This window comes from Brienomyrus brachyistius, chromosome 14, assembly GCF_023856365.1.
Source record: "Brienomyrus brachyistius isolate T26 chromosome 14, BBRACH_0.4, whole genome shotgun sequence".
Taxonomy (NCBI): domain Eukaryota; kingdom Metazoa; phylum Chordata; class Actinopteri; order Osteoglossiformes; family Mormyridae; genus Brienomyrus; species Brienomyrus brachyistius.
In genome coordinates this window covers 25196121-25209145 of record NC_064546.1, presented here as the reverse complement: position 1 = coordinate 25209145, position 13025 = coordinate 25196121, and the positions used below count along the sequence as shown (strand labels likewise).

Below are 13025 nucleotides of genomic sequence, written 5' to 3'. Positions count from 1 at the left end.
AGGCCCTCTAATGACTGCAAAAAAGGACTGTAGCTGTGATGGTTGACATTGAGTTTCCAACATTAGATTGACCTCACGCTGCCGTGAGAGTGGCTCATATTAAATGCTTTGGTTGAACATGGCGATGTCTCTCTCATGAGGCCATTACCTGCCTGTTACCTGGTGGGTCTGCCCAAGTGGGAGGATGCCAGACCAGGCTGTCCATTTGGCAGTTGCTTTGCCATCTGCTTGTTGGCTCCTCCTGTGTGTTGCAGTGTTGTTTCACTTTGATTTAAACATGACTGTCGTTCACTTTCACAACTGAAGAGCGATGTATTGCTAATGGAACATTACAGTCCAGATATCTGGCTTCTTCATCTGCTGTCCTAATGTGACTGAATGGTGTTTGCAGCCCGTGGGGTCCCCACGCCTGTGGTGAAAGATGCGTACCTGATTAGCCTGCATGTGTATGTCACTGAATGCGAACTGATTTTCTGGAACAGATTGTTTATTTCACGAGTACAACGCCTTCACCTGTGACTTTCCGGATGGTGGGGGGTATGAATGACATGTTTGCGTGTAATTTGTACCCTCATGGGATCTGTTGTGGGAGTGGGGGTAGTTTACCAGGAGAGAAAGGTGTCAAGATATTCCGCCTTTGTGAAATACTTTTCCATGGGCTTCCGTGTCTAATTATACGGCTTGTCATGAAGGGAAGTGACCGCCTGTGATGACCTGCTGATGGGTGAGGACATCACTAGCATTTAGAGTCGAAGGAGCCGAATTGCTGTGAGGCTCAGGGCAAAACCCATAATAAAGCCCTGGTCATTGTACCTCATGGTCTTTAGCTGAAGGCAAGGCTGGCAAATGCATCCTGTTTATGTCTCGGGGTGATCTAGGCTGTCCCCTTCAATGTTCCTTTTATGTGACACAGTAGAACTCTTTCTGGGAATGTTCCAGAATTGAGCAGGTTGAAACATTGAGGTCTGGGGGGGGGGGGGGGGGGGTGTTTTGAGGCTGGATACAGAATCCAGGGATTAAAGAGATTTACTTTTCATGTGTGAGAACTGAGGCAAAGTGAAAAAAATTGGGGCAGTAGGTAGAGTAGTGGCTACTTGTACCCTAGAGCTTTGTAGTCCCTGGAGCTCATGTAGGAATATTGAGCAGAGTAACCTTAATTGTTCCTGTAAAACGATGTTACATGGCTCTTGCTTCTGTCCGTCATCGGGACGCTGCACAGAAATTACTGAATGACAGGCAACAGCAAACACTCAGCTGGCTCACGATTTGTTTTGGTGAAATTCCAGCCGGCGTGGAAACCAAACATTTCTGAAGGCTCACCAGCCAGCCCCAGGGAAACAAACAAACACAAATTTAAGAATTTTTAAAATTGCATGGATGGATGTAGGGTCAACTGAGGTAAATGCATAACCAAACATTAGGTAAAGGATCTGATCTCTGATCAGATGGTGGTGAGGACTTGACCTCTTTCTTCCATTATCCTGATTGATTATCACTTAAATCCCTGTTTACGTTATTAAACATGCTTTCATTTTAAATAGAACAAGCAAATGTATCAAGCCAGGAAGCACACATTTTGAAAAAACATGTAGTATAAAGTGCATTGCCAAGAGAGCCAAATCACTCTCGTTGATGTTTTCTGAATTTTGACTGCTAAATATGACGTTTTTTTTCCTGTGATTGAAGTATTTATTTTATATAATATATTTTTTTTTACAGAGGTCAACACAGAGAAGAGTGAACTGAAGGCATTCTTTGAAACCAACTGCTCGCAGATTTATTTTATCTTCTATGAAAATTTCATTACACTGGAAAATAACTTAAAGCAAAAAGGTAAGTCTGCCTGTCGTCGTCTTGCACCATCCCACAACAGGCATTGTAGAGAATGTCTCAGTGTACAGTGTCGACATCAGTTAAGTTGGTTTGTTCCTTATTTTTTTGCTGTAGTTGTCCTTGATCATTATTGGTTCCTTATTCAACCCTCAGTGATGATCTTGCTTTACACGTCTCGTTTGAAAATGGGTGAGACCTAGAGCGTCGTTTTAAGGGCAGCGTTCCAGTCATCTGAACTCTTTGTCGTCGAGGTCAGAGGCGTGGCTCATTGGGTTTAAGGGTGTGGAGCTCACGACGACACATAAAGGCGGATAGAAGACAGACCACAGTCTGTCATTCACACAATGCCTTCAGTCTTCGAAAGAATTCCAAAAACCTGATATGTCATCTGGAATTATTAGCTGGGAGGGAAAAAAAGTCAACATTATTCAGCAGATGCTGAGTCTTAGATCGTTTGCAGTATTAGATCGTCAGGACTCCCAGTGTAGCCTTGATGCTCACATTACGATTTGCACACTTTCTTGCTGCTCTGAAAATTGATTTAGTGCAGCATTTCTGTCTGTCAGGGACTGTTAAATAAATACTTGATATGGTGTAAGTGCCTTCATGGGGAGTGAATGTGATTGGTTGCTCCATGACAACTACAGAGAAATCAAGTGCTTAGAACATCTTGAGTTTTGTTTTTTTTGTGTTGTTTATAAATGTATAGGCTGTTTTGCCCACTGTGTGTGTATACACATTCCAAACGAGTCTCATTTCAAGGTTCGTTTAGCACAGTGTGGTGTGTTCTGCGCATGCCAAGCTTCTTCTGTAAAACCCAGCGTGCTGAAATTACAGCCCTTCAAAGACTGGAGCTGCTACACCGGCTCGGCGGACTGGCATGAGGCTAACATTTTAGCATCGTGCTTAAATGTGTGGTACATACTCTTTGTCCCTGATAGGTACGGTTGTTTAGACTGTTGACAGTGTCATAAAGAGAGACAGCACTGAATCCAATGCTGGGGCTGACCAGCGCACAACATGGTGAAGTTGAGCAGTCTTTGAAAACGGTAATGCTTATCAGTCTTAACGTCAGAAGCTTGGGAACCCCTGCCCACTTATCTCCGAGAGGTGAATCCTCAGAAACCCCTACCCATCACTTTTTCCAGTCACTCGCTTTAACCCGTTGAGTCATATTTCCCAGTTCAATTTTTCAAATTTGTATGTAGTATCTTTTTTAATATGGCTGCCCTATGATGTATAACAAACCGACGTCACCACAGTTAATGTTAACACAGTCTTAAAAGTCATTCTCAAAGTCATTGGAAGAGAGAAAACATCGTGGTTATAGAAGAGGGAGAAAAAAAACCTCTGTGGATTCAAGGACACCTGGCTGTCAAATTCCCTTGGGCAGGCTGGCCTCGTATGAGTCAGAAAATGCTGTGCAAGGGTTTTTGCCGCAAAAATGTATTGTGATACGCTGGGCTTCCGGACATCTGGTGATGTTGACAAGCCTCCTAAACCCCCAATGTCCTGCAGAGGGCAGCGGTCAAAGTTCTTGCCCACCAGTGCTACTTTGACATAGCTCTGCATCCCTGTGTAACCCTGCTCACTCAGCTCAGCTCATCCGGCTGTCCTGGAAAGGACATCCTGCTGGCCTGAAACCTCAAAACTGACACTGCATGTTTGCTCTTTCAGGGAACAAATCACAAAGGGAGGAGCTGGACTCCATTCTCTTCATTTTTGAGGTATGTTCTTTTGACCTGGTGTTAAAGGTGCTGTTTTTTTGGAAAGCAAATAACCTAAGTGGAAGAAGATTAATGCCTGCGTGCGTGCGTGCGTGCGTGCGTGGGGTTCTATCTGTGTTTTTCTGAGTTCTCCCATGTTCTCCTGCAGTTCTAAGATATGCAATTAGGTGAACTGGTCTCACAAAAAGATGACCAACATGGATGGATGGGTTAGGAAGGAAGTGCATTGTTTCACTTGGGTTTAAAAAGTTGATGATGAAAGTGATTCTGTTTGGGTTTGTTTTTGTGTGTCATGCAGATGTTACATAACATTGGCCATTTTTTTATTTTTGAGTTGAAATTGATTTTCATGCATATCGTGGCAAAAAAGCAGGAAAATGTGCTCTGTTTTTTTCCCCCCCGCAACAGTCCCTACGCAAAACTTTGGTTACATGACTGATAACATCAGAACGGGGAAATGGTCTCTGCTTGGCAAATATATTTACGCAGGTGGTGGGAGGAGCAAGGCTTTCAACCCTAATGTGGGTGGAATTATGGTGTTTTCTCTCTCCCTACCTGGTTTCGCCAAATAGGAGCCAGCTGAAGTAACCAATATGGTGGGGGTTAATCATGTCCACCTTAAGTTTTTTAAATCCTCAGGTACTCAGATGACCCTGAATCCATGTTTTAAGGTTCGCTGTGTGCAATGACGTCATTCACGTATTAATTATTCATCACAGGGGACCTGAAATTTCAGCATTACTGATAAGTGCACACTCTCTGTGGCTGTGGGACTAATCTAGGTTTCATCTCGACTTTTTTAGAAATTGCAAACACATTAAAACAACCAGACCAAGAGACTGTACCTGCACTCATAGCCTAAATATAGTTGTTTTTTTAAATATTGATGAAGGGAGCCTTTCAGAATAACGTCACAGCGAAAGCCGCTTATCGTAGTGTCCTGCGGCTGGCCTTACCTCCCATCCATGGTCTTCCAGTGCACTGACAGAGAACGCAGCTACTGTACTCCATGCTTTGGCCGGGCTAACTCTGCTTTCTGACATATCATGCCTCGGGGTCAGAAAGGACACATTCAAATACATTCAAATTTGCTTCACTGTAGCCTCTTTGCATTAAGTATTAAATATTAACTACCCCTGATGAAATTATAATACATTTTTTTTGTCTTTTTTAAAATATTGAGCACTTTTAAAATATATCGCAAAAAGATATATGTTAACTTCACCCTGGGAAGAAGCTGTTGTGAGTGTTTATGTTCTTTGAGCTTTCTGGCGGAAGAAATTTTCTTTGTTTCAGCCAGGTGGTGGCTGCAGAGTTTTTATGGTGAAGGGAGCTTAACTCAATGGATAACAATTAAATAAACAAACAAATAGTGAAGCCCTTGGTGATAGTAACAGGGCTGTGATGGTGCTGTCATCATCATGATCATTATTTTTATTATTATTTTTTTATTATTACTATTATTTGTAGTAGTATTTGTTTGTTGTTGTTCTTTTGTTAAAGCTAAAGGCAGAGTTCACTAGTTAGATGTTCACAGCCATGTGCTCATTACACCCTGTTACCTTGATTGCTGCTCTCTTGGACGTGCTCCCCCACCCTGTGGAGGGCCCCGATGGCCAGGCCAATTTAATAAAGGCGGACGACGGCACAGCAATAAGGTGCCATACGCACAAAGCTGCCCCCCTCCCTCCCACATTCCAAAGGCCTTTGCTCAGCCTGGCATCTGACCTGCTTTGCTTTAACATGGATTTTCAGCTTACCACCAATGTGGTTTGTGACCCCCCCCCCCCCAGTTTCTGTGTCGAGGTTGTCAAGGGATCATCCTTGAGGGGGGGGGGGGAATCGGCGACATGAGTGTGTATGCAGCTTCCCTTATTCTGCCCACCCCCACCCAGGTCACTGCTGTCTTTGTGTCTGCTCCCATCCAGACCCCTGATCCTCCTGCAGAACCCCACCAGACTCCCTGGTGAAGCCACAGCTACCGCCTTTGTCTCAGGCAGCTGAGTGGGGGTCTCTGGGGGGGGGCGATGCCTTTACATATCCCTTTTTTTCAAATGGAAAATAGCACCAGGGTCTTGCGTGGAAAAATGTCACATTTTTTGTTCCATCGTTCTTTTGCTGCATCGATATTAAAGGTGCCATAGAACTTTTAGCTTTTTAGCTTTTAATTAAAAACTAAAACAGAATACAGGAGCTGCAGTGAAAAAGACCAGTTTTGATTTACATCCTCTTGAGTCCTGCCACTTCCTGACTTAATGATACAAAGACGCATAACCATATGCACAATTTAACCTACGGGCTCAGCTGCCTGCCCTGCTTTTTTTGTGAAGTAACACGTTAGGTGGTGATATCAGAGGTGTGATTAAAATGTAGTGTCATTCATGCAGAAAAGTAGCATTTTGGATATATTGCTGTATAAAGAAACTTCAAATTGCTGTATCGTGTGATCGCCAAAGTGGTTGACTGAAAGAGGATAGGGTCTCAGTGCAGAGCTCTCTTAAGGAAGTCTGTTAGGTCATGTGACTGCCGATGGGCATCGTACACTTTACTTGGTGGCAGAGCTGTAAGCAGACCCTACGCTCCAGCATTGAGTAGTTCTTTGGAGCTGTAGGTGCAGCAAACCCCGCTTGGGAGACACAGGCTCCTTGTGTGAGGGGCTGTCGGCTAACAACGGCCCTCTCAGGGCGCAGAGGGGCAGTTTGTGTTTCAGCCCCTGCCCAAGCGACAGCGCCATGAAACGATTTGCATGGTACCTAACGAGGCTTCCTCGCCCATCCACTCTGATTGGCTGGTGTGAACCAATTGAGTCGCCAGAACTGCCCTGCAAATAGTGCTCGCTATTCAGCAGAGGTGTAAAGTTTCATATGGCTGGCCTCTCTCTCTCTCACTCTCACATGCACACACACACAGTGCAGTGGAGTATGGTATGTTGAACACAGCTTCATGGGCTATGTTATGTTGTCTTGTCATATTACTGTAACGGAGCTACTTGTTAATTACTGTCCCCTGGGTATACAAACAGAGATTTTTATCAGTGACTGTTTTCATTCCTTGTTTATGTACACAGGGTGCGTTAATTACCACTGCTGTAGTTCAAACGGAAATAAACTTTTGTTGAGATATTTAACAAATAATTAAAAACATTTGACATCACCAGAAATATGAAGAAGCTAGGTGCTGAAATGACAGGGAGTCAGTTTAAAATAAAACCAGAATATAGATGTAAAGCCCCCCCTCACTTGTATTTGAGGCCTATAGTGCAGTTTTGGAAAGCCCAACCCTGAAGCTCTGCACCCATGGTCTGACAGATGGGCATGCGGCATGTCCCTGAGCCTGTTACTTGCCGACCATTTGAGCTTGGCATCGCCCCTCGTGCTGGATACTGAATGTCCTGGGAGGGGCTTGCAGCATTGCCCATCACCGCTATAGAAATGCTAGAATTTTACTGTATACCTGAATTAAGCAACTCCCATACAGAAACTTTGCTGTGCTTTGACGATGGGCATGATGATGGTTATTTTAGCTGGTGTTTATACCAAAAGCAGCTTGCACTTATATCCATTTCTGTGAAGAGGGAACATGTCATGTTACCCTTCATAGCAATCTGACTTATTTTGGCTCATCTCCGTGGAGTCACAGTAGTAACACGAGCTTCTCAGACCCCCTGTGCATAGATTTATCTTCTCGGTGAGCCCTCAGAGCCACAGGCCTGTGGTAGCCGTTTGGGATCTCCAAGCTTCTTCAGGGGACTGGCTGTTTTGCATTGGAAATGGTTGCTCGGAAAGTGAGGATGCCTGTAGTGTTTGGGTTACAGACGGGTTTGCCTTTTACTATTGATGAAGCTTAGCATGCAAATAACAGGCTATCAAAGGCACAGCAGTGGTGTCTCCCTGCTTTAACCCTCAGTGCTGCGGCTCATTGGTCTTGACTCCTGTCAGTCAGATTTAAGAGACTGGCCTCTTTCGACCAACATGTTGAGTGAGTTGACCTCAAAGTGGGCTTGGACCTCAGTAGACAGGAGGTGAAGAAACATAAACTGCTTGTTAGATGAAATTAAACCACTCAGGCAGGCAAGGACTGGGACTGTTTTCAGCCCAGCAGTTTTATGCCTAAGACCAGCTCGTTTTGTCTGGGGTAACTATGAAAAATGATGCCACAGTTCAAGTTTTATCTAGATTAATTTATTACTGACATTTCAAGAAGCCCTGTCTGGTTTCTATCTAGCATCCATCCTTAGAGGAACTTCCAGTGATTAGGAATCGCAAGCAATTAGCTGTAACACCTCCGCAAACACGCACTGCATGCATGTGGATCTAAATGACAAGCGATCACATTGACACGCCTGCTGCGTGTTTGCAAATTTCTCTACGCAGAGCAATCATGGTCTATTGTATGTGTGAGATCTTGTGAGAATACTCACTGTGTAACATTCTGAAAGCGTTGTAGAATTTTTAAAGATAAAATCATTTAGTGTCCGACCAGCTCAGTTTCAAACTTGTCAAATTATTTTGTTTCTGACCAGTACATCAGCTAAGCGGCCCATTGGGAATTCTCCTGACTGGCCTCTCTGGGCCTAGATTCAGCCAACTTCTGTCTGTATCAGTTAGCTAGTAGAAGAAGGTAGAAAGGGTGCTGAACCCAAAGAAGGATGACAAAAGTAATGGAGTTGCTCCAGGATTTTTGTAACTGCCGTTTCTGACCCTAACAGTCGTTCTGGGGCACCTTTCAGAAATGATATTCAAAGTCACGATCGGTGCGTATCTGGACGCTTACGCATGGATCATGTAAATGGGCGATTCGGCCATTCAGTGCAGAGCTCAGTTGCCATAATACTTGATTTTTATGCCCGGAGTATGATGGCAGATTAGGTTAATGCTCGTCTATGTAGTCTGCTTGCTTTTGGGTGGAACTCTCTGAGCTGGAGACTAGATTCCATCAGTGTCCCAGCCCTTTTAGCCTTTTTGGGGGGGGCTGGGGGGCATTTCTTTTGTTTTCCCCCCTTGCCACCAGTAGTGAAAGTGAAAAACGTTAATTTCCCCTTCCCCAAACACCACACAGACTTAGACAACACCCCCACCTACTCTGCCATCCTCTTAAATAACGCATGAAGGTTTTTGTGGTTTCGGGGGGAGGGGCATTTGGCTTCTTTATTGGTGATGTAGATTCTCTTATGGAGGGCAGGAGGCTGGAATGAGTAGTGCTGCAGAGTAATTGGCCTCTCACTGGGGCCCTGAATTTGACAGATTGACATCTGTGGTGATACGCAGCGGCAGCCAGCCAGTCGGTCAGACTGAGGGGCAGTTCCACCGGAGGTCAAAGATCCCTCGTACAGCCTGTCGTCCGTCACGGTTGATGCCAGGCGTGCTGAGTCATTCAGAGAAAATGACTCTTAAGCTGTCCAACCACCCAGCGTCCACTGGGAAATGCCCTGTCAGCGTTTGGCCTGGGAAGGCGGGTCAGTGGCCGTAATGCAGCAAAACATCCCGCTAAAGGGGGTGGGGGCACCCTGCAGCGAACATCCAACATATTCCCCCAGACCTCACCAACGCTGTCTGTTCTAAAGAGGTTCCCATCATCAATTTTTTTTATCTTACTCAAGGCTGGAAGAATTAGCATTTTAGTCTAGGAGAATAGTTTATCTGTGCTTGTGTTTTGTTTTTTTTTGGTGAATAAGATACACACGTGGCATGTTTCATTAAAAAATAGTTTAAAGTCTTTAAGTCTTTGACCGTATGTATATGGCATGAATATTGTAACACTTCTTTCTCTTACAGAAAATTCTTCAACTTCTGCCAGAGAAAATTAACAGTAGATGGCAATTTCACAGTATAGGTAAGTTAGGTGGTGGGAGGGTGGCTGAACACAGGAAATGGTTCCCACATGGATCACTGGATATGTGCTCGAGACGCAGACCTGAACTGATGGTCTTCCATCAAGCTTAATCCCATTGGCTAAGAGGGTGTAGGAGGGCCGCTGTCATTAGTCAAGCAGCCAGCCTGTCATCCCTGTTCGCTCAACAGCCACAAGGACTACTGTGCACTGAAGGGACACCAGTAAGCGGCACTTAACACACTCTCAGCACGGCGTTATGGTATTCTCCTTACTCATGTTACGGCTGACATTTCCTCAGACCTTTAGCTAATGAGCGCTGGAGAGCCCTTTTTTAATGAGGCTCCGTGGGGCCATCCCTCTGTGTGCAGTTCTTTCCTCCACCACTGCGTGGCGGAAACCCAGATTCATGTGCCAACTTGAGGTTCAGTCCCCTGCCAGTTTGAGCCTTACTGGACCCCAAAACCTTAACCCCCCTTTAAATGTAACCCGGCTCCCTTCCAGTTTGCCACCCATGTCACTGAACAGTTTGTTACCGGCTATATCTAGCAAGTAGATAACTTTCAGCGTTGGGTCCTGGTTCACCATCAGCGGCAGCCACAGTGCCACATTATTTGGGGGGGGGGGGAGCTGTGGGCCCAAGCTATGCTTGTCGGTTCCCCTCCCCCTGTCACACTTCCACAGTGTGGATTAGTGTGGCAGTCGGTGTTTCCCTCACACGTGGTCAGAGGTATGCTCCCCCCCCCCCCCCCCCCCCCCCAGCCACGGGATCCTTATAAGCAGAAAAACGCCACAGGGGATGATTATTGGCATAACTAGGCTTAAACTGTTCTTCTCCAAAGAAAATAATTAGTTTCAGAGGAAAAAGGTAAATGAAAATGCAAATGAGGGTCTAATTTGAAATGCAAATTGCTAATTAAATTATGCGGCGCTCCATTTCAGGATCCTGAGCGGTAAAAACCTTGGAGGTAGTGATAACCTCTATCTTCTGTTTGTCAGCCAACATTCCCCCCCCCCCCCCAAACTATATTAGGCAGTGGGGCTCATTGTCTCACCGAAGGCATCTTATCCCCCTCATCTGCTCACAAACACAGTCCTTGTGGTCGTGATGGTGCTTACTGTAAAACCCAGTTTGTATTGAGATGTGTGGGTGGGTCAGTAGATGGGAAGGGAGCGTGAAGAACCTTCTAGAATGGGAGCAGAGCAGGTTACCAGTCTGATGTCTTCTGTTTAGTGACCTATGACCAGGTGGTTTGGTTTATTCACTTATTTGCACCATGCAAAGGCAGCCGTACCTAAAATACTAAATTGTGATGTGGCCCATGAACCAGAAAGGCATGTGTGTTGCTCTGTGGGGAGGAGGCAGCGATCAGACATGGGCATCCGCTTTAGCTTAGGACTCCACTAACTGCTGCCATTATGCACCTTCTCTCCGCCGCTTCTCTCTGCTCCCGCTGAGCTTAGATCCTGGGTCAGGGGAATGCACTCCTACCTCCATGCTATTTCCACACCAGAAACCTATTAATTCACTGGAGAAAAGGGCATTTTCCCAGCCTGCAGGGAAGTTCAGTGTTCCCTATTTACTTGCACTTAATAGATCTTTTAACTGCACAAAAAGGGAATTTCACTTTTCATCGTAGCTTTGTGTTTTTGAAAAGCACGTTTGGCTCTTTTGACTCCTTCACAGGGGCAGTTGTTCTGTATTCATGTACACGGCTTTCTGTTCATGTCTCATCTCCTTTCGTTTCTTACTCGCAGGTTCTAATTTGAAGAAGCTTTTGCACACTGGCAACTCTTTCAAGGTAAAGGATCACGGCACCGCGCCGCATCGCACGCCCTAACGCTTCTGCACGGTTCGCGAGCAGTCAACTCGGGTGCTCAGTTTTCCAGCAGATGCCGATCAGTGATGTTATCGACAAAAACGGGCTTTTCTGTACATTGTTTTAGTGGAAATCTGTCGGTGAATGCCATTGCTTATCTGATAAGTCCTCCCGGCTTGGTCTCAGTGCTCCAAACGGCTGAAGACTGCCTCTGCTCTGTGCCGCAGGTCCGATGTGAGGGGATCCGCCTCTTCCTTCTGTGGCTGCAGGCCCTACAGAATAACTGCTCCGAGGAGCAGTACCTCATCTTCGCCTGTCTGGTGCCAGGCTTCCCCGCCGTATCCTCATCACGTGGGCCCTGCACTCTGGACACCATCATCTACAATCCCTATTCCAACCCACCTGAGGGTGAGCTCCGAGCCAGGGTGGTCTGCTAGGGCTCTGGTAGCTGCCAGCTATTTCTGATGTCAGAAGAGTAGGAGCACCTGCTCGTAGAATACAAAAGATGGAAAGGGAAAATCCAAAGCTGACCTGGTGTGCTAAGAGGAAATCTGTGATCGAATGGGGCGTCTTGGAACATATGAAGATGGGAACGGTTTAGATATTTGTATCTGGCTTTGTTGTCAGATACAAGAGTTGGGATGTGACACAATAACCAGGTGGTTTCTCTGAACTCATCTTGCAGCCAAGGTTGTCCCTGAGGAGATCACACCGTTGGTGCCAGCAGTAGCTGGAGAGAAGCTGGTAGAGGACCAGACCTGCTACATTCTCCAGACGCTCCTCAAGTTCATGGTCCTGCAGGTGAGAGTGAGGTTGAGTGTCTATTCTCCTTATCGAGCTGCTGTGGAGGGCAGCTCCCCGTTCTGTGTCCCTTACGCCACATTTCTCCCTCCCCGCTCTTTTGGGTCGCTCTTCTTTTAAGGCATCAAGCTTGGAATGGAAGAACAAGGAGAATCAAGACTCTGGATTCAGGTTCCTCTTCAGCCTGTTCAGGAAGTACTACCTTCCACACCTGTTCCCGTCTTTCACGAAGTTCACCAACCTTTATAAGCCTCTGCTAGGTGAGAATCCATCACTTTGTCGAGATGAGCAGCCTTCCTGTCCAGAGTGTGCTGATTTAGAAAGCAGTCAGATTTTGTTTGTATGTTTTGATGTGTTAAGTCGGTAGTTATTTAATAAAATCCTAACATTTCAACTGTAAAATGTGTGCCATGTGTGTTTTTTTGATGTGTCAAACTTAGGGATGTTGCCCAGCTTCATTGCATAATTTGGCAGAAGTTGCCCAACCATTGCAACATCGTTCACAAAATGGTGTAAAACATGAACGTTACAAAAAAGACACAAATCTGAAGTGCATGTCTAATATACTGGGGAATAATAAATCAATGAATGAATAAAATAAATTGTTCTCTGTCCCTTAGGCTATGAAGCATTAGCCTATTAATGTCATTTTTCACCATGAAATTTCAGTCCCTCTCTTGCTTTCCCCACCGCCGTCCCAGATCTCCCCCCCTTCAGACCGAAGCCCCTTTATGTTCCCGTGACACGCAACAATGAAAGCACTTTCTGCACCCGGGACCAGTACCTGGCCCCCCGTGTGGCCTTTATCACCTGGCTGGTCACTTTCTTCCTGGAGAAGAAGTATATCAGCACAGCTGTGTCCAGCACTAAAAATGGAGGGGAGGTCCTTCCCAAGTTCATCCAGGTGAGTGGCCAATTCTGACTGATCCACACTGCTGGGATTGGTCGAAATCCATGCCTGTTACTTGTCATCCTGGAGCCATATTATAATATACTTTTTTTTCCCCCAAAGCCT

The 13025-nt window shown here is 45.6% G+C and overlaps 1 protein-coding gene across 5 annotated transcripts in view; it reads left to right on the top strand.

Annotated features, from left to right (window-relative positions):
• Positions 1-13025, top strand: part of ralgapa2 (Ral GTPase activating protein catalytic subunit alpha 2) — an 89631-nt gene that overhangs the window by 12760 nt on the left and 63846 nt on the right. For all 5 annotated transcript variants that reach the window (XM_048975382.1, XM_048975378.1, XM_048975379.1 and 2 more), the window contains exons 2-9: positions 1720-1833; positions 3511-3560; positions 9335-9392; positions 11148-11191; positions 11437-11617; positions 11895-12010; positions 12132-12270; positions 12712-12914. In XM_048975382.1, coding sequence (XP_048831339.1) covers positions 1720-1833; positions 3511-3560; positions 9335-9392; positions 11148-11191; positions 11437-11617; positions 11895-12010; positions 12132-12270; positions 12712-12914 — 905 coding nt within the window. The remainder of the gene's footprint in view (positions 1-1719; positions 1834-3510; positions 3561-9334; positions 9393-11147; positions 11192-11436; positions 11618-11894; positions 12011-12131; positions 12271-12711; positions 12915-13025) is intronic.